The 21,295-nt window shown below is 42.2% G+C and overlaps 2 protein-coding genes across 4 annotated transcripts in view; both read right to left on the bottom strand.

Moving 5' to 3' along the window:
- Positions 1 to 2,071: 2,071 nt before the first annotated feature.
- LOC141789970 (eukaryotic translation initiation factor 4E-binding protein 1-like) lies at positions 2,072 to 5,305 on the bottom strand. The gene is made up of 4 exons (XM_074669570.1): positions 5,110 to 5,305; positions 4,842 to 5,011; positions 3,116 to 3,304; positions 2,072 to 2,615 (listed from the first exon to the last, which is right to left on the bottom strand). Exons 2-4 carry the CDS (start codon positions 4,975 to 4,977, stop codon positions 2,584 to 2,586), a joined length of 357 nt encoding a protein of 118 aa, XP_074525671.1. The 5' UTR covers positions 4,978 to 5,011; positions 5,110 to 5,305; the 3' UTR covers positions 2,072 to 2,583.
- Positions 5,306 to 9,015: 3,710 nt separating this feature from the next.
- Positions 9,016 to 21,295, bottom strand: part of ank1a (ankyrin 1, erythrocytic a) — a 110,239-nt gene continuing 97,959 nt past the window's right edge. For 2 of the 3 annotated variants that reach the window (XM_074669566.1, XM_074669569.1), the window contains 6 exons: positions 15,991 to 16,639; positions 15,429 to 15,777; positions 12,781 to 12,864; positions 12,302 to 12,454; positions 11,038 to 11,123; positions 9,016 to 9,406 (listed from right to left, as the gene is read on the bottom strand). In XM_074669566.1, the coding sequence (XP_074525667.1) occupies positions 11,052 to 11,123; positions 12,302 to 12,454; positions 12,781 to 12,864; positions 15,429 to 15,777; positions 15,991 to 16,639 (1,307 nt within the window). In that variant the 3' untranslated portion in view covers positions 9,016 to 9,406; positions 11,038 to 11,051. The remainder of the gene's footprint in view (positions 9,407 to 11,037; positions 11,124 to 12,301; positions 12,455 to 12,780; positions 12,865 to 15,428; positions 15,778 to 15,990; positions 16,640 to 21,295) is intronic. The other variant, XM_074669568.1, reaches the window with a different exon arrangement.

The following is a 21,295-nucleotide window of genomic DNA, read 5'->3' as shown; positions in this document are numbered from 1 at the left end:
AAGATGGCTGAATTTTATCAACCCTGAAAAGAAAAATGTATAAATGCAAAAGATATGAAGATTTGATAGCAAACACTGAGTAAATCAGACCACATTTCCAGACCAACTGTTATAAAGTAAAATATTTCACTACTACATAGTAAGTGATACTTTAATGTTATCCCAAATGTTTGTTTTTCTCATGCTTGGAAAAAATCAAATGTCTAAAGAGCACATGCTTCCATGAAAATTTCAGCTTTTTGGGGAGCTATTGAGATTTTTTGTTTGTTTGATTGTATTTCAGAATGAAATATACAATCTGTTACAGAAAAAGTAACCTTCCTCAAACCTCAACCTGCTCGCAAAAACTCATTTCCATGTTTAATCCAACTTATCTTGTGTGGCTTGTGACCAGCTCACATCTCTGTGTATTCACCCTCCCAACCTCCAATCCACATCCAGAGCCCACATCATCATCATCATCACCATCATCATTATCACAGGTCATTAGTGTTCTCCCTGGCCAGGTTTCTTTTGTTGATTGCAGTGAAATGGTTGAGCTGAGGAAAACTACACAAACTGGAGAGAGCTAATGACAGAGGGGGCGAGAGAAAGCAGTAGCATTTGTTTACTTTGGGGAGGGGGTGAGGGGGTCAGGAAGCAAAGGTGACAAGGGGAGAAACAAACAGAGAGCAGTAATGTGAGGGAGAGGAGAGAGTCCACGTCTGCATGCCGGGGCTACTGTGGAGGACAGACAGGCTGGACTGGATCTGATCAGCTGAAACTCTGCAGGCAACACATGCAGCTGCAACAAGTCCAGACAGAGATCCTTCTTTTCAACTCTGATTCAGGTAATGCTTGTTTCTCAGAGTCCTGCTCATCTTATGTTTTCATTAGGTTTATGGCTTTACGGTTGCATAGGTTTAAAAAGGAAACTTGTGTTGATTTAAAAAGAGTCTGTGAGTTATCTAATGACTACAGTTAGTGCTTTACTGTTAATGAAGGAGTCTGACATCTTCAAAACAAAAAAGTGCAAAATCCTATCTGCTACATTCAAGCAAATCCTCTGTCAACCTTAAGGTATATTGCAAGCAGAATTAAAGTAAATTCATATTTTTAAAAAACAGTGTTCACTGTGCACAAAATAGTGGGGCATTGAGCATGTTGTGATGTTCCTTTTATCTCTATTCCGTTTTACAAAACCTTTTTTTAATCATCCTTAGATTGAACTGAAGCATCCATTAAAGAACCTAGAGAAAGAGACTTATTTAAGGTCTGTGTATAAATTTGAGTGTCTTCCCCTAACTTACTGTCCCCCTGGCTGAGAAACAGCTATAATAAAGTCATCATACAAGGTTAGTTTTAGTCAATTCAGCTGAAAACGTGTGCACAGTGAGTAGGGCTGGACAATTAATCGGATTTTAATCGTGATTTCAATTTTGCCATCTGACAATCATAAAAACAATATAATCGAATAAAGACAATTAATATGCCACACAGTGTAGATCTATGCAAGTTCCTGTGCTTCATAGCTCTTCTGTGCTCCATGTGCAGCCACAGCGAGTGTGTGTGACTTATGTGTATCAATAATACTTTATGTGCCCCTTGCTGGTTCTTTAAAGTTGTGTTTAAATCAGTACTGAAGTTTTTGAATAAATGAATAATTGTGTATATTAATCGTGATTTCAATATCACTTAAAATAATCAGGATTCTTATTTTTACCATAATCGCCCAGCCCTAACAGTGAGGTATTAAGGTGCCATCAACAGATGGACCTAAGAAACTGATGACATGACCCTTCCAGGCCCCTGGTAAGGAGGGAGTTCATTGAGCTTTGTTCAGTTGTATATTGACCTCTCTTTATACACTCCACTAACTGAGGTTATCAGTTGGCCGTGAGCTCTGGGAGGAATTCCTGTGATACTACTTGTGCTGAATGCAGGCTACACAGGAAGTGTTGGTCAGTGCGTTTGATTTCAAACTGTCTGTTAGCCTTTTGTAGATGTGTATTCAGAACATTAAAGTGAAGAACATGGATATTTGGGGTGGGTTGTTATTGTTGACAAATTAATCCTCTGACATGAAGCATGGTGAATACATGACAAGAGTTGATTGCTTTCAAGGTGTTTGCTTTAATTGTTTGTCATCCTACAAACTGTGAGAAAACCTCTTCAAAGTTTCATCAACAAGTATGTTTTGTTCCCTGTAGGACACTTCAGGTGAAGAGCTTGGAGATTTCAAGGCAGTATGTAAATAGAGGTGTCAGGAAATACACCCACATTAGGTCAGATTTAGAATGGTAATTAGTGATCCTCCCTCCGTTTATTTCTCTCAGTTCTCAGAGATTAGGCTCAGTTGGTGTTCACTTCTTCTCAGTGTTGACTTTTAACTTTTAGCCACTACAGAAAGGCACACTTTGTAAAATCAAGTTCAGAGTTTTAGGCAGACATAGAAAAAAAGATTTGTTCTGGGCAAAACAAGCAACAAGACTGATACAGACACAGAGAGCAGACCCCATCCTCATGGAATGGATAATGGGTAAAGAGATGATGCTCCTGCGCTTCTCTTCACAGCATCTTGTCGGGAAATCTGACCAGGGCCATCTAGATGTCCATTTCAAACTGCGCATCTTCACCTGAAAAGGAAAAGAAATATTTTACTGACTGGATGCCAAATGTTTTTACTTTATATTAAGAAAGGGGCTTTATAGATAGGAAGCAATTTACTTTGATGCATGTGTGGATTTGTGTGTTCGAAGTTACACTCTAACAGTAATAAGTCAAAGGCTTTTTCTGAAAAAGGAGGGAACAAGGTGTCTGAGGCCATTACATGACTCTCTTAACTTCATGAGGGTCTGTTTTATATGAATATGTCTTTTGCATGAATCAAATCTGTGTAAAACATCAGTATATTTAAACAAGTATAAAAATGTTGACTGCAGCTTCCTACACAAGAATTTTAAAAAGGACACATGACTTGTACCCCAAATGGTTTTTAGCAAAAACAGAAAGCACTCCAAAACAGAAGTCTGCTGACTTCAGTTACGCCAGGTTCTGACATGCATCTGCATGACTTAACATTTTAATCTAGGACTGAAACCCTTCCTCCAAGCATTCATCTGAGGTGTGAGCATACCAGTGGTGCAGCTATCAGGCGCAGCAGTGTTATTGTTCAGTAATTCTCCTTGATGGGCACTGTTGCAGGCATCTTTGGAAGGAGGACCAGTCACACCGGGAATGTTGGGCAGGCCTTGTGGGGGAGTTCTGGCTACAGGGGAGCTGCGGCGCTCCAGCAGGAACTTCCGGTCATAAATGATCCTGGTACCTTGTGAGAGGGATGGATGAGCAGAGGCTGTCAAGCTCCACCATCTGACAGTTATTGTTAATTCCACATATTTATGCAGATTAAAGCCAAAACTATTATTCTGCTGCAGAGGTGCACTTCTCCATACGCAGAAAACATGCAGCTCAAAGGGCTCATATTTGTCCAAGTTGTTGCAAGTAGTGGCCAACCCATCAAGCAAGTATCTGCTAAAAGATGGCTATAACCAAGGCATGTACAGTGAACATCAGGTGCACTCAACACAATGACTTCACCTGGGCGTCACACATGTATTACATCAGCGTACACACACTAAGGGAGAGCAGAAGAGGCAAATTGTGATTTTAAAGAGAGGAGACGTGTGTGTGTGTGCGGTCATAGTGTGCAATGATCAAGTGTATAACTTGTAACGTATTTATCTATTTCTGGTTAAGCTTTGTTTATTAAAGGAAACAAGGGTTTTGCGGCTACTATAATTTATGGGTCAGGATATTTTTAAATCTGTAAATTGTCTTTAGTTTGAAAGTATTTTAATTAATTGGCAACATATGGTATAGACTAATGAGTTATGATTCATCATTATTTTGCCATAGAGTACAGATTGTGCTGTTCTTAAAAAGATCAGGTAATCAAAAGGATAAAAGAATATACTTTCTAAAAGCGTTTTAATGTAAAATTCTAATTAGACAAATAATGAACATGTAAACGATGTGGACAAAAAGCATTTTTTTAATACATATATCCCTTCTGGGTGTAAATAAACCAGAATGAAATTTAACTTTTTTTCAGTTTTGGCCCAAAATAAATCCCAAATTGAAACAAAAAAATAGAAATTTAAGACGGTTTTAATCAGTTAAAACATCATTTTTATTGGAGACTAAAAAAAAACTCAACCATGCTGTAAAATCCAATCCCGTATTGAGACGTCGGTGACGTATCAAGCGTCATTTGCCACGTACAACAGTAGGTGTCGCTATCATTCACATATCAGCTGATGAAAAGAGCTGCACGTGGATGCAGACCCAGAGACTGTGGATTCAGGGCCGCTTCTCTGGGACTGCATGTCAGAAACCCCGATTCTTTGTCACAACATCCTTCGATGCTCTGATCCAAGGGCGCATTTTAAAGTCTGACAGTTAATACAACAGAAGGGTCAGAGAGCAGCGGTGTCTCTCTTAAATGTGATCTTTAAACTGCCTCCATCTCTGCAGTTACATACTGTTCAAAATCAACATAAATGAGCCAAGGGAAACCAAATACTGACAACACGGAGGTATGACTGTGGTGTGTATACACTCACCACAACTCACATTTTTTTCTCTCAACTGTTTTAGAACCAGGCTACTTGCTATCAGCATTAGCAGTTAGCTCCACAGTGTTAGCAGCTGACTGAACAGAGGCGACTGAGGACAGCTGACCTCATGGAGTTCACCTGAGTACACCGCAGACAGCTCAGCTGTTGGAGGGACAAGGCTATATACTATATGTGACAATGTTTTTGTACATCTTTGGTTAATCAAAGTGGAACAACAGTCCATACCGCCCGGGGTGGTGCTGAACAGAGTGCCTCCAGGAGTCGTGGAGTAGTCATGGGGCATGTGCGCTGCGTCGTTTATGGTCACCCTCCTGGTCGACGGGATGGCCTTAGCAGTGGTCTTCTGGCACTCGGTGGACATCTTCTCTCAAGTAATATAGAGTACAACTAGCTAACTATGGAATATGAAGCAGGCAGAGAGAGCGAGTTGTAAAAACAAAGCCACACAATTCGTGTTTCAGATTGGCTCATGTACATAAATAAAATTAAATACCTCTCTTATAAGTGCAAATGATAAAAGGTAATATCCAAGGGCGTCACATCACACACACACACACATTCATACACAGTGTCCAGGTTCTTTGTTAAAAGGACCTGAGCACACGTCCCTCCGCTTCCACTGACTCTTCATGCACACAAAACAACACAGACAGACAAACAGCAGACAGGCTGCCTGCTGCACAAAACACTGCCGAGCTGGACAAAATTAACTCATACTGCCCCCTGCTGGAACACAATGTCTGTGCCATGGCTGTACAGAGGTCAACACTTCAGGTTTATGTGTGTATAACAAAGGCACATTTAAAAGCTTTATGCCAACATATAGGCCTAAACCTTATGGGCCACCAGATTTTGTTTAAGTTTACACTCTGATGAGAGAACCTCCTTATTTCCATCGATAAGTTCAGAAAGTTATTTGACTGAACATTTACTTTCAATGCTGTGACTATGCAAAGTCAATAGCTGCTTATTTTATAGGATTGCATTTTTCTTTTGTACTCAAACACAGTAAGCAACTCAATTTAAAGTCCTCTTAACTCTTATCCTAATCATCAGCAACTTCATGTGTGTGTTTCGTGTGATAAAAGACTGGTGCATGTGTCTGTCACAAAAGTGTACACATTATACACAAAGACATTTCATTTCTTTATTAATTTTGTAAATGTTGAGCTGGTGTACAGAGAATATTGTCAGTAGATGTCCTTCCGATTTGACTGGATTAAAAGGCTTTTACATTTATATTTTAAATTCATGTTTGACTCTCCATAACAATAAAAAAGCAAACAAAACAGGTTAAAATACCCACAAGACCCCTATTTATCCCCAGGTTGCAGGCATTACCCAGAACTCAACAGTCTCTTGGTAGCTACAGCTTTATGATGCTAAAAGTACATCCATAACATAACTAGAATCCCAGTTGACAAGTAAGGGTGCATAGCATTCTAAGTAAATATATATATATATATTTTCATATATTTCATATATATATAGCCTTTTATGTTAAAAACATTTTCTGTGCATGTGCGCAGTTGCATTCCTTAGTATTGAGTAATATGCTATTGCGTTAATAATGTCTTCAATCCATTCTAAAGGAATATACATGTGTTCTCTAGTTTTTGCAACAGTTAATATTTTTGCATGAACTTGGTGCATGGCATCATCTCAGTCGTCCGTCAGTGCAGAGCTGATTTCACCGATGAAACCACTTCTCCCTCTGCGTGTATTTAGCTGGACTCCTCCTTTAAACCGCGTTCAAACCGTCACCATGTGGAAGCCTTAGAACTGGCTCACTCTTATTTTTGGTAGAGGTGGGGGGGAGGTTAGAAATTAGGGGCGGGTTGTGTTGAGGAAAAATGCTTGTCATCTTGAAAGACTAGCCATCAGAGCCACCAAGCCTTCCCATAATTCCATCTGAGTCTTTTCATCAGACCCCCCCTTTTGCTCTAACCCTGTCATCTGCAGTGGACTTATAAACAGCCCCTGCTTCAAAAATCTACCCAAGCATACTGTAACTATGAGCTCTAAGAGAGCAGACTCTATGCCATAACATAAGGGGTAATACAACATCACACTGCTGTGTAATCTCTAATGACATCCTACTATTTGCAGTTATTAAAAAAATATAATAAAATAGAAACAATATCTGATGTAGGGATATTTGATAAAGTGTCCAAAACCCTTTTGAGGCTTCTCCCTTTAAATCTCTCCTCTCACATGATTTGCATGAACGTTTGTAATGAATGACGATGCCCAACAGCAGATATTGAGTGAATATCCTATCATCTACTAAAGTACAAAGCCAACACAGATGACTACTGTTTAACAAGACTTACAGAATACCAGGACCTTACATTCATCATCTCTGGCTGTGTAGCCGGACTAAACAAACACTTATTAATGAGTGATTATTGCAACGTCTTTTGTGACTTACATATTTTTCCATAAGAAACCATTCAATGTCGTACATGATGTTTGAAATAAACCCACGCATGTATCATGTGGTGATGGCACACTTATTGAGGTAAATCAACTTTAAAAACGTATGTGAAATCTGAAATCTTTGTCCATTTTCAGCAATATGTCATGTGACAAGTTATACACATCCCACTTTCCAGGATTGAATGTGATATTGGAATCACACACACACAAACACACATACAGCAGGATTTCTCTAAGGTGCATATGAATATAAATAAGGTTTAGAACTATGACAAAGCAAACCTACATTCCTCAATGAGAAACAAAAACAGATTGGACATTCTGCAGACAAGATGGCTGGTACAAAGTAATACTGATATCTGCTCACTCATAGCATAAACTTATTAATATTTTTTCCCAAGAGGCAAAGTGATAAAATGAGGGATAATTATGTACTGACATCATTTCTGAGTGGAGTGAGGAGTAGCCTAAAGTTGGGATTGATGGACTAGAAGTCCAGGCTTAGAAATAACATGAACCTAAAATCCCCTCTCCTTTGGATCACACTGAAACACACTCACACAAACAATCCCTCCTTTGTTAGCAGTTATTGCTTCTTCTGAAGAACAGTAAAGACATGAAAAAAGACAGAAAGCAAAGGGTGAATCACGCTCCTGGAAGGGTCAGGCTCACAGTTGCGGGTCAGTATTACAGTTTCTCTTCACAGTGATTGGTGACTGACTGTCTTTGCTACACTCCAAAGTTACCCAAGGAGACAAACATCAAAGCTCAACACGTCCTCGACCCTCAACATTACACTTCCTCTCTCCATCCAGCTGACTTCTCATCTTCACCCAATCAGACCAGGGCTACATATTTACCAGCTACTTCACCCGCTTCAAGTGACATCTTCTGGTGGTGGTGAGATGGTTTGTAAGTGCACCTCATGTGTGTGGTGGTGTCATAAACTGCGTGATGAGGTCAATCAGACACTGCTGAAGGTGAGATCCTGCCCCTTGCTGGAGGAGGACAAGACTGCTACATCTACTCTGAGAGGCTGACTGGAAGGGTGAGGGAGTGCGGGTGGAGGTAGGGCAACAGGGGCAAGTTCAAAGGGAAATACAGGTATTTGGATTTTTTCCAGACAGACATCTGATTAACGTCAAAAGTCATGAGGATACAGCACACTGGGGACAAGAAAAAGCAGAGGAGTGGGAAGGTTTAGTACGTTCATCTCTGGTTATCTCTCATGTATCTTGTTGTCACCCTCCAAATAAAACGAGCTACTCTGGGGGGAAGGTCAGGAGGGCACACCACAGAAACCTGCCTCCCCAAACTCCAAAACCCCACAGCGCAGTGAACGACAGACGTTTCCCCTCCACAGTTCGACACGTCAAAAGCAAAGAGTGGAAGCACATGGAGAGCACAAAAGAACAAACAACCTGACACACAAAGTTTAAAAACAGGCAGAGCGACACAACATTTGTATGTTCTTGTACCCACAAAGATCTCAAGATATATAGAATAATATATAGGTTCAGACCAAACGAACCAAAGGAGAAAAACGGAGGAAATTCTTATGTACCTGAAACAGCAGCATCAGTGGCATCGCATAGGGATCTTAGAACATAAACAACACACGTAACACACAGTCACGTTGAGCATTTTAGTGCATACGATATTATGTACAACACCGATATCCTTGGGTGATAATTGTAGCTTTACTGGACTTTGACAGTTTTGAAACGACTTTGTGACGCAGTTAGCTGGAAGAGTTGGACAGGAAGGAGGAGGGTAACCTGTTGCCTAGAGATGATGTAATTCTCTGTATCTGTGTACCCCTTTTTGACTGATAAACTTCCCTGGTTTGTTTAAAAAACAGGGCAAGTGTTTGACCACACCCCATATTGCATGCCTGTCCCACACAGCAGTGTCTCCCCCCTCCCTTCCCTCCCTATTTCCCCTCCCTCTTATTTCCTCAGTATTTGTAGTTAAAGACAGGCCATGCGGCAGCAGTCATTCATGCTGATACAGATAACAGGAAGCACGTTTTGGTTGCTAGTTTTTTTTTTTTTGTTGTTGTTTGTGTTTGGTTTTTCTTTTATACGAAATCATGCTTCTAGCCTAGTATTAGATTTTTTTCCCATGGTTTCTTTAAAAAAAAAGTAATAAAAACTACAAGATAATCTGTGTCTTTCTCTTCAGGTGCGTGCTGATAGTCGGCGGAGCCGCTGTGGTTGTCATTGGTGTGTCTTGCCCTTCCTTTTCTGTTTGTCTGGCTTTTTGTGTGTGTTCTTCTTCCTGTCAGCTGCTGCAGGTCATGTGTCCATGTAGGATGGTTTTGGTGAAGGGGTTGAATCCTGTGGGGAACTCTGTGGAGAGAGAAGAACATACTGGTTTATATCAAACCGCACCTCCTTTTCTGTCTTCACTGAAAAATGGGAAATACAAACAAGACTCATGCAAACTGCTGTGCATCAATGCAAATGTCTTTTAGAGTAAGTTTTATATACACTTCTTTGAACTTTGTTGGTTTAAACTTGGTTCCACTTTCTATTATATCTGACTCAATGTTCTCTGTTTAACAGCTGGTTAGTTCTGCAGAAGCATCCAAGCAAAAAACGGTTGGCAAAAGTGGTTTAACATTCAGTGGAGAGCCGCATGAAATATCAGTAATCTCAGGAATGTCATGGCCTTTACGTTAGAAAGGGCAAGTCTCTCTAAAACACACACACACACACACACACACACACACTCACAAATACACACACTACAAATCGCTCCAGATAGCAATTCACGAGACAACTGGCCTTACAGCTTTGACCTTGAGAGTTGTCACATTACAAGATCATTTTCGGATGCTGGTTTTGCTGAGTGCCCATTGAGCCAACCCTTTTCCTGCTTGTCAAGACCATAGACTGTATATAGAGTGGACAGTGTGGCTCCGCCATTTATCATTGTACAGTTTTGAAGCCAAAATACCGCAGCCATTGGCAGCAATTGCAGCCAGAGTCTTTGCAGCAGAGACAATGAGGGATTCTGGGAGAATCTGAGTGGAGCTGGGTGACAATTTTTTTTTATTTTTTTTTTGAGTATAATCACTTTTTGACTCTACCTCCAGACATATTTTACAATCCCAAAAATACACGAGAACGGCATCTGTCGGTGAACTTTACACAAGGCCTCATTTTTAACCTCGTATAATTAATAAAAACGAAACTTTTCAACAAAAAGAGGACCTGTATACAAGACAGCCAAATGATATCTTCAAATCACCACAACAATCGGACGTGAGAAACATTTCTACAAGGAGTATTGATTTTTTAAAGTTTGACCACAGCCCATCTGGAATGACTGGAAAGGCGGATTTTTTAACCTATACTGCAGCCAGCCACCAGGGGGAGCAGTTTTTGTGGGGACCTCACTTCAAGCCGAGCAAGCGGACGTCCATTTATTTTACAGTCTATGGTCAAAACATGCACCATGAAATAAACTGGCCTGAAATAAACTATAGCAATCATGACCTGTACTTTCCTAAATCATGCAAATAAGGATTTTACTGGTACAATAACTTCCTTGACCCAAAAGCTACAAGATATAAGATGATATAGTAACTATGAAAAGGCTTTTTCCAAAGTCATGCATATCTTGAGTTGAGCATATTGTAGAAAAATATATGATCTTTATAAAACTCATGAGGTATAATGAATTGGTTGAGTCACTGCACCAAGAGTGTCTTTAGTTTTATAGCCATATGTCTGCTTACTTTATAGCCCCTAAATTACTGCTGACAGAAACTCTACAGATCAGCATCAGTTCTGTTTACACCCTCCTATCCTTTCCTTCGTTCTTTAACCTAGAGTGTCACTTTGCTGTGCCAGTGTCACATTAAAAGTTATTAGTACTGATTTTAAGTGAAAATTGGGATGCATTTAATCCAGAGAGACCGGATTAAATGGTCTAGCCCACAGGTCAGAGGAGACACTGTGGGTCAGTCCCGTACCTGCGGGGACCTCCTCACTGCTTAACTCTCCGCAGACTGGCACATTTCACTATCTGAGCACCTTTCTTCACATCCACAGAATCGGGCTACATCAGGGGGGGAGGGGGTTGGAGGCAGACGAGGTGCAAGGGTTGAGAAGGTTGAGAAGAGGCGGGTTGACAGGAGCAGAACGGGAGGTCAAGGGAATATTAGTCAGGGAGAGAAAAATAAAGAAGACGTGACAGGAAGGAAAAAAATGTAACAGAAATGGAAGAACAGGGGAAGGAAAAAAGTGCCACAATGGGACATAGAGAAGTGAAAGACAAATAAGTAAGGGGAGAGGAAAGAGGGGGAGAAAAGAAAGAAAGTAATTATGTATAAGATAAACAATTAAGCAAGGATAGACGTGATGGGTTGGAAAAGACAGTTGAAGATAAGAGGGTATCAGATATTTCTACAGTATTTGGGATTCAGAGTAGATCTGCGTCAAATAATAATTACAAACACATTTTCTCAATTTAATTGCTGTGATTGAACCACAGAGGACACACTGATTTGATGTCAAGCGCAGTCCTTTCCCTTTTTTCTTTTCTAATGGGGTAAAAACAGGTTTGTAAACAATATTTGACCCAGCTCTAATTTCACGTCTTGCATACTTGAGTGACACAGCACACAGTCACAGTTGAAGGACTACAAACTTTAATGAAGGCAAAAAGAAGACAAAGGAGTCAGTCATTGAGGAAACTGGTTGGGACAGAATGGAAAGAAACATCACTGCAAGGAGCCAGCATCATTTCATTCAACCGCTGGTGTGCAAGAATCAAAGACAGGAGGTGGAGGTGTAGCTTAGTGGTGACTTAAATGATGAAACCCTGAATGTGCCAGTGAACTGCAAGCAATGACATAATCGCAATGAAGCAAACTAGACTCATATGTTCCCTCTGCATGCAGAAGATGAACATGAAGCAATCATACTGGGGTAGACATTAAGGTAACAGAACAACAGCAATCAAACAACTAAATTCCCAACCTGTGGTGTAAATATCAGACCAACGCAGAATGAAACAGGCATTTTCAAACTGCTCTCAGTCTGTCAAACCCCCTGTGTGCTATAAACCAGCTACAACAAGCGTTTAAATCAAACAAGTGCTCATCAGATGCTGTTCAGCTGTTTAATCTGATCTGATTCAGTCCATTCACTTCTAATGCTCCCTGCGTCTCACTGTAACAACAACACTGAGCCTCGGGTGTTGCACAGAGAGCTGTCTGTAGATCAGAAGCCCACCTTGCTGCTGTCGCGGCCCAGGATGGCGTAGTTAATGAACTGCTCAGCATCAACCTCCAGCTCGTTGGCGTCCTGCAGAGAACCCTCCACGCTCATCTCCTGAACCCCCTCCTCACCTGAACCCTTCCCTCTGCGCACAACCTTGCGCACAATCTATCACAGACGCACACAGGAGGGTGGGAGAGAGTGATGGATGGAAGCAGAGAGTGGAAATAAGGCAATAGAAAGACAAGAGTTGGTATAATATAAAGAAATGGTTATGGAGCAAAAAATACATTGTCTTTTGAAAAGATAAAAGTAAATCTTTGAATGTTTAGGGCACATGCGGTACATCCACATTGTGTTGTTTGATAGAATGGACACTGAGGGGCTATGAAATGATTATAAAGATTTATAATCATTGTGCTGAGATGCTGACACTTTGTGAAAATGAAACAAAAAGTATAGAAAAGAAGTTTTAAATCTATTGAATGTCTGACCTTTTTTGTAACAATGTTCCCATGTTCATCAGTGAACTGCTCCTCGCTTACTTGCTCCCCAGGGAGGTCTTCAACTTCATCACCCTGCAGACAAAGAAAGAGTTTGTACCTTTAAATCAAGGTTTTTGAAAGAAGAAGGGTGAAACTGTGGAGTAACCATTACAGGATATGACTTCAACAGAACAAAACGTAATAAAACATGGGTTTAAAATGAAGTAGCACCCAGTAATTTATAGACAAAAAGCATGCTGAAACACTTGTCACTGCTGTAGTCCTCAGCCTGCCATAAACCCCTTAAGCAATCATGGATGAGGGAATGGAGGATTGTTAGTTGAAGCATGTAATTCCAGCAATGGGGATCCACCAAGTTTCCTAATGTTTCTTAGCGACTCATATAATTACAGCTCATGAGATTCAGGACAATGCTCCTAAAGCCCCTCATAATTTGCAGTAAGTCACACAGCTATTTATAAACTCAAAGAAATTCCAACGGCTTCAGACGCGAGAGCAAACATCAGTAGAGCCCTGAGCTGACAGAGTGTGAGATTAACACTGAGTCCAGGAGTCCATAAAACTTTTTAACAACATGATTCATTGATACTGTATTAATTCCATTACACATGTCATGTTTAAATGTTCCTCCCCTATACTTTGATCCCCTCCAGTCAAGTTTAGATCTGGCCTGTATTTAATCATTCAAACTGAAGTCTTAAGCTCCTCTTTCTCTTCCTTTTTGTTTTCCTGCCTGTAGATCCTCTCTCCAGAGCCCCTACTCTCCTCTCTTTACTCCCTCACTGTACCTTGAGGATGACTCTGCGGCGGACCACTCTAGTTGTGACGTTTTCCTCCTCATCGGCCACTCCCTCGACCTCCCCCAGTTCACGGTCCAGCTGAGAGTGTACGTAGGTGAGCACGGAGCGCACCGAGCCGCTGGCTATGTGGAGGACATTTTGACAGCTGATGACCAGGAAAGCAAGCAGCACGAAGCTGAAGAGGAGCTCCGTCACCAAGGCCCACATCACCCTGCTTTGAACCCCCGCAGCTCAACACAGCCCAACACAACTCTGCACTCGTCCGCCTTCAGTGACTCCTGTCCTCTGAGCTGCTCTTCTCTCAGCTGTGAGGAAAGGTGACAGCTGCAGCCTGCGGCCTTCTTTCTCTCTTTCAGTCGCAGTGTGCTTGTTTGTCTTTTAGTTCATGTCTGTCCTCCATTAGCCGGGGCAGTGGGCCCTTCCCTCAGGCCTCTGTTCCTTCTCCTTCCCTCTGTTGGGCCAGGAGTCTGCTCAATGACATCTAGTCTAAGGAAAAGACAACCTTGGAGCTTCTATTCCCACCTCCCTCTCTTTCTCTGACCATGTGATCTATGGGCTTTAAATACCTTTGGCTGCTCCACTGTGGCTCTGTAAGTTGGGGCAAGATTGCAAAGAGACCTGCCCTCTGACTTTCTTCAGGTGTTTAAACCACAAGCTACCTCTCATCCACAAAGCCTCGTATGCACTTTACCTTTACAGATCCTGTGATAATTCAACACAGCTGCAGCACAGTGCACCCAACAAGCACAACTAAAACTGAAACTTCTCTTTCTTCATCAGCATGAATAATATACAAGAGCACACAACAATTCTCCATTGTTACACTATTATGGGGGAGGTTGTCCTTTACAGTCTGATGTGGTGGTGTTGTGCCAGGGAGCCGACACGTGAAAAAGATTGGGGTGGGGATAACGTAACATGAGTGGTCAGTGAGAATGCTTTCTATATTTGGCCCAACATGCTGTCTGTGCCCATCTTGGGCCCTTGACTGTGTGTTTGGGTGCATGTGTTTGTGTGTGTGTGCATTTGTGTTTAAAGGTGGTCAGATCATGTCAAGAGAAGTAGATAAGTCCCATTCTATGTATTTTGAATCTATGATTTCATCCTCCACACAATAGGGTTATATTAACAATAAAAGTAATATAATATATCATTTAAGTTTATTCGATAATAGAAACCGGAAAAGCACTCAAAGAGCGCAGAACTCTACCAAGCATATTGTGATTTTCACCAACACTTTAGTCCTACTTTAATGTTACACTCCCTTTCAGCAGACTGTCTGCTACAATTTGGTGTTAGTTGCAGGTTTGTACGGTAATTTGTTTCCTGACAGTGTTGAAAATTATGATGACCCAGTACATATTTCATGTTCTGGATCTTAGTATCCAGAATATGTTCAGGATCTGGATCGTACTTCTACATCTGTCAGAACTTATGGTGACCTTGTCTTGTATTGTTTTGCAAAGCAATCAGACCATTTATGGTGGAGTTATATACACATATGGTGAAAACAGCCCTATCTCACAATGACCCTATCTCACAATGATTAAGAATCCTTAAAATAAATCCTGGATCCAGACAGTGATCCAGATCACCTCCAAAATTTAATCACTTCTTCCTTATCCCATTTCAAAACTTTCCTGAAAATTTAATCATAATTTGTTCGTTACTTTTTGAGTTATGTTGTTCACAGACAGACTCCCAAAAACACCCCCTTGGCAGAGGTAACAAGTTAAAGAGAATGTGGTCTCTCCGCTCATCTCAGTCATGTAATTTCTTCCTTGTAATAGATGTCAAACCCTCTTTTTATTTTGCATGCAAGGAGCCGTAGCTCACCTGTCCTTTCAGGCGCACGTCGTCCCAGCCCCTCAGTTCTGGTACCCGGTGTGGGAAACCCAAACCCTTCTCAAAGGGTTGGGTACCTCTGAAGTGCCCTCGTAAGATCTCAGAGTGGCCCATGTCCCTCACAGGCTGAAGCAAGGCTTCCTGGGACATGTGGGACTGGTCTCCATCCACGGCGTTACATACTGTTGACATCATGGTTTCCATAGCCTGTCTAGTTTTGGGTTGATTGCCCACCCAATTCTGTGTAGGGTCAGTGACAGGGATCCAGCCAGGGCCGCTCTGCTCCTGCAGGTAGGAAAGGAAAGAGCCTCCACCGCCTCCGTTTCCACCATTACCTGACCTGAAAGCAGAGAACAGATATTTGTGGAGGAGGTGCACCAGGTCCTCATGCCTCCTCTAAGATGATGAAAACAACTTCTCCCAACCCACTAGCTTTCCTTGAACAACTGTGTGAAAAACTCCAGTCCTTCAAAGACATGCAGTGAAGACTTAAAGGATGTTAGAAGGGATCTATCGTTTTGTCACCTGAGAGGCAGACTGAGGCCTGACTCACCTGTCTCCATTTCGATCTGCAACACAGCTCAGACCAGGTGACTCACTCAGCCGAGCATACACCCTTTGCTGTCCTGAAACAAGAGAAAGCCCTTCTACTGAGCCTGGTGTTCCTGATCCTCCTCTTCCTCCTCCTCCAGCTCCGTCCCCACCAGTTGTACTGGTGAATGCTGATACCTCCGAACTGGCCTCTGACCCCTGACCATTGTTCAGCCCGTTAAGATTCATCCCAGCGATAGTGCCTCCAAGCGAGGCTGGTGTTGCAGTGCTGAGTGAGTCAACGCCCATCTCTGAATCATCTTCAGGAAGCTCAATGGAGCCGCTCAGCACCCCTCCCCCTGGGCTGGCGGCACTAGCCTGACTCGGTGGCCGACCCAGACTTCCATACGGCAGCCCCAGAAGACCTTCCGAGTCGTCGGCATTACTGCATTCCAGCGAGGAGTCTTCCACAGGCACCAGGGACGGGCTGTTGCCTGAGGGCCACACCTGAACGTCAGACATCTCCATGAGGGTATCTTCTTCTGTGGTGGCAATGGGTGCACAGTCCAGGCTGGAAACTTCCTGCCAGTAAGGCTCAGCGCCGAGCGGGGACGGCAGGCTGTACTGCATGGAGGCCGGAGAGAGAAGCTCATCCTGCGCGAGCCCATAACCTGGAGCGAGACAGAGAGAGGCACACTGACACCCGGCCCCCCGCCTCGCTCCCTACCTCACCCCCACAGCACCGGGACCCCGGGAGGGGGTAAGTGCCCCTGCCCAAGAGCAGGGCATCAAGGGGAGGGGTAGAGGAGGCTGAAGGGACAAATGGGAAAGGAGTGGGGTGGGACAAAGGGGAGGGCCAAGACAATAGAAACTGGAATAAAGGTGCAAGGAGCTTAGGACGAGAGAGCAAGGACAGCTTTGAGACGAGGGTTTTTCAAGCTTGATCAGCCAGCGCTGACGGTGAGAGCAGCAGCGGCAGCAGCAACAGACACAGCCAGACGGACTGAGAGAGAGACTGACACTGAGGGCCGGAACCAGCAGTGACTGATGCTGCTCTGCTAGCTGCCACCTGCAGGGAGACGGACAGGAATTACTGCCTCTGCCCCCCGACACACACCTGTGTGGCAGGGGCACACACTTTGTCACGCATACACATGCTATACACCCAATCTCTCTGTCTGCCACACATCACATACAGACACTCTCAGATATGCATGCATTCAGTCCCACACAAAAACAGGCAGGTTAAATATTATTGTCAGGCTGGATAGCATGCACGCAGGCAATCAGACACACATCAGCTCGCTCCACACAGCCTCTGGCTCTCTCTTTGACACATAATGCATATTTAGAATAATGAATTCAGTATAACACAGCTGCATAAAACACAGAACCTCTTCTATATCTGACGTTTCAAAAACACACATACAGTGGTCTTGTTTTTCCTTCTTCAGTGAAGTCACACAAATGCTGCCTCAAACTGAAATTTGAGTTTGATCTAAATGCACTGATATAAATACGTGAAGTTGTACAATGTTCATGTAGCGTGGACTCAGGTCACTCCTACAGCGGTCTCTAAAGCCATTTGGAACAAAATCTTAAATTTTATACATGTAGACTGGGGATGATTGGGCCCAATGTTACAGCAGCAGGAAGTGATTTCTTTGTCAGTTCCCTTAAAGAAAGAAAAATCTGTTTAAAGATGAAGAGGAAAGCAGCTTGACCCTGCAAATGTGCACAGACTCTGACTGTTGTCTTTCTGAAACATATCAAATCAGTGATTTTGAGTATGACAGACCCTCATGGTAGCAGCCAATAGTTAATGTCAGAATCTTGATGAATGGAAATGTAGGTAAAGCAAAGTACGAGAGGCGTCATGGTCTGAACACCACAGAGCTCTGGACCAGATGTTTTTAGAGAGCATGTAGAGGAGGTGATTCCCTCATATGTGATCATCAAAAACAAAAAGGATAGAGAGAGGAGAGGAGCCTGTATGCTGTATAGTGATGGTGGGACTCTGCAGAGCAGGGTGTAACTTGATTCATGGTTGGCATGGCGCTGCTGTTCATAAACCTGCTGAGAGTGCAGGAGATATTTGTGACACCAAGCAGCCACAGAGACCTCTTGTCCTACTTTCTGCTCTCTCTCACACTCTCAACTACTGTCTTTTGTCTGTGTTTGTAAACTGTTATTTAAAATATAATTCCTTATCACTAACCAATGTAGATTCATCCTGTGATGGAAACACTGGAAAAAGTCCTGATAGACCACACAATAACTTGGAACTAAAAATATAAGTCATCAAACCTTTTCTCTGATTTCTGTCTGATTATCTGAGGAAGAAGAAAATGTCTTCTTTGGAAAGAAAGTACCTGCAAACTTTTCTTTGGCATGTTAACAAGCTGCAGGTTCGTGTCTGTCGGAAATAGGGATGGGCTCGTCTATGAACAGCATTCTCAATGACTCTGTTAATGAATGAGTTTGTCAGTCCCGGTGAATGGTCCAGTATGAAAAAAAAGAAAAATTTGTCAGTGATTTCCTGACCCCCTGATGTGGAAGACACAAACACAGAATCAAAAAAGCAGTGAATCTCATGTAAAATTTACATAAAGAATAAAAGAAAAATACACTCATTTTTTCCCATATACTTCAACACTGATACACATGTATATGGAAAACACAAAAACTTACTGCATCAAAATTAAAACACACATCTAGTCGCTCACACTGATACACACACAGGGCAGAATGAGGACAATATGGGAGACTGGTATCCATATGACGCCCTGTACAACATGAACAGAAAAACATGTATTTCACACAAATAATCCATCAGAATGACACGATTAACAAGGGATCAGTGACATACAAAACAACCACAACATTCATACATGAACAGAGCAAACACAAGTCAGAGTTCACCAAAAAGGTTTGTGGCCTTTTTTGACCCCCAGAGATAGATCAGTGGAGGCACAGAGACAGACTGTAGAGTCATGCTCAGTATGCATGCCATGCAAAGAGTAATGTCTGTTGGTCAAGCAGAGTTAGATGCCAATGCAGTGTTCAAGTCGTCATCTCCTACGAGCCAGCATGACTCCAGCCCCTCATCCCAGTGTCTCCATGCAAACACAAGGGGAGGATGACAGTGAAATCAGCCTCGTGCACATGCAGACAAGCAGGAGGGTGGGGGAGAAAGGATGGGCAGAGAGGTAGAGGACAGAGTGGGAGAAAGAGAAAAGAAGAGCTGCAACAGGGGAAGAGGAATATTTAAGAGGGTAATGGTCAAAAGACAGAAACAGCGATAGAGAGCAAGGGTCACCTCCCCCCTCCCAGTGGGTGCTGAGTACACAGTCTGTGTGAAGGGTATCGGTCACAGAGCGTACACTTAAAAAAAGGTGGGGTTTTCAAGAGCACAAAAAAATAAAGAGAAATGCACGACTAGTCGCAAAGAAAAGAAAGATAAAGATGTGGGTCAGAGGTCAACATGAGGTCGGCATGAGGTCAGAGTTCGAAGAGGAGTGAGAAGGAGGAAGAGTAGGACGGCTAGGCTGCAGATGACATGTCCAGAGAAACACAGAGAGAGGGACAGATTCACAGGGAATGAAAACAGGGCTCCCAAAAGGACATTCAGTGCACCAACATTAGCCCCAAAGAGACTCAGACTACTCCCATGCAACCACAGGCAAAGAGAATCTACAGAGGTCTAAAAGAAAAGGTGCCTCTCTATCATGAGCTAGTCGTGTCATAACCCTCCAATCGGGACATTGCTTGAGCAAACCTTTGACACGCACGATCAAACTAAACTGATGAACGACATCCTACAGGCAGACGAAGAGAGAAAGTAAAGGGACTGCAGAGTGAGATTTGCTAATTTGTTAAGTATGCCTCAAGTAACCCCTAGCAGCTAATGATGTAGCTTCACACAAAGAGACATGGAGAGACCGCTGCTGGCTTTGTCTAGAGGTTAGAAAATCCTCAAACCAGCATCTCTAAAGTTGAATTAACTGCATGTTAAATCTTCTCAATTTGATTCTAAAAACTATGTTTTATTCTTAACATTCATCATTCCAGGTTTTCATACAAATTGTAAAATTTTATGATAGGGATAGTTTCATTATGTCCAAAGATGATAGTAGTATCAAACAAGAAGTACCAAAGTGAGAAATGATTATTTAGAACGTCTTTGACTATTAGGATATTATCTTGTTGTTTCCTTGCTTGTGTTTTTATTCATGGATTATTTATCTGGTCATTTAACTCCATGTGACACTTTATTTAATCCCCCCTCAAAAAAGTCAGGTTTGTTCCTCCACTTGGTCACTGCACTTTCAAAAGTCCTTGAATCCGTCCCTGTGAAGTTATCAGAAAACAAAGTACACCCAGATATTCAAAAGCACCACCACCTTACGCTGAAAATCAAAGCAGGAACGGCCTTTGGGAGGCAGGTAGCCAGACAGATAGACAGACAAGACAGATACACAGTTATCAGATTCACTGCAGCTGTGATCTGAACGTCTCTCTTTTGACCCTTTGGCCCTCATGGTCGTTTCTTTATGCATCGTTACATCTCTGACTATTGCTCCAGTTTTCACAGAAAAGGACCTGTCACCTGTCAAACTGACTCTTCATCTGCTCTGTAAACAGAGAAGAGAAGCCAGTCCAGGAAGAGGGGAGCTCAGACCAGTCCAGAGGTGAAAATGGAGTCAATATGATGTAGGGTATGCATGTGTGAAGGAAACCATGAGGAAAAGGAGTAAAAGATTGAGTACTGACATTTGGTAAGGAGGTCAGTAAAGCTAGGCTATACTTACAGTGTGATCTACGTGGACTGACCATGTATGACAATGTGTTGTTTCATAACAAAATATCACTCTACAATATTTCTGGCTGGCCATAAAATTTCTTTTATCATTATAAGTGACTGATCTAAGTGTTTGACACAAGTACACAAAACAGTAGCACCAGTAACAACAATAGAAATCGTATAAGTTACTTAACTTCTCTTTACGTGGCGTGTTTTTATTTTTTATTTTTTTGATAAAGATTTATCACTTCAAAGCTTTATTTTTATGACTTGTCCTTTCATTAGAAATGATTGACTACATAGTGGTAACATAAAAGTAGTAGTACAGTAGGAGTGTCCTGAGTCCCTCTGCATGGTGCTGCGGTAAAGTCCTGCAGGTTTTTGGCAGCTTATACAAAACAGCATCTCAGGAAAAAATGGATCAACATGAGAGAGTAGGAGAGAGTTCAGGGGAAACAAGCTTCACTTTATCTTCATCATTTATTTTAAGGACTATCAGGATGTTTTTATTAGAAAGAGGTCC

Source organism: Halichoeres trimaculatus, unplaced genomic scaffold (assembly GCF_033239565.1).
Source record: "Halichoeres trimaculatus isolate MK-OKI-2021-1 unplaced genomic scaffold, fHalTri1.1 fHalTri1_scaffold_5, whole genome shotgun sequence".
Classification (NCBI taxonomy): Eukaryota; Metazoa; Chordata; class Actinopteri; order Labriformes; family Labridae; genus Halichoeres; species Halichoeres trimaculatus.
This window is presented reverse-complemented; position numbering and strand designations above follow the sequence as displayed.

Bases quoted from the DNA above. Each gene is read 5' to 3' on its own strand.
- LOC141789970 (XM_074669570.1), bottom strand. From the start codon at position 4,977: ATGTCCACCGAGTGCCAGAAGACCACTGCTAAGGCCATCCCGTCGACC. The intron at 3,305-4,841 runs GTATGGACTGTT...CCCTCTCACAAG, and splicing joins GTTCAGCACCACCCCGGGCG to GTACCAGGATCATTTATGAC. The intron at 2,616-3,115 runs GTATGCTCACAC...TTTCCTTTTCAG, and splicing joins GCCTGATAGCTGCACCACTG to GTGAAGATGCGCAGTTTGAA.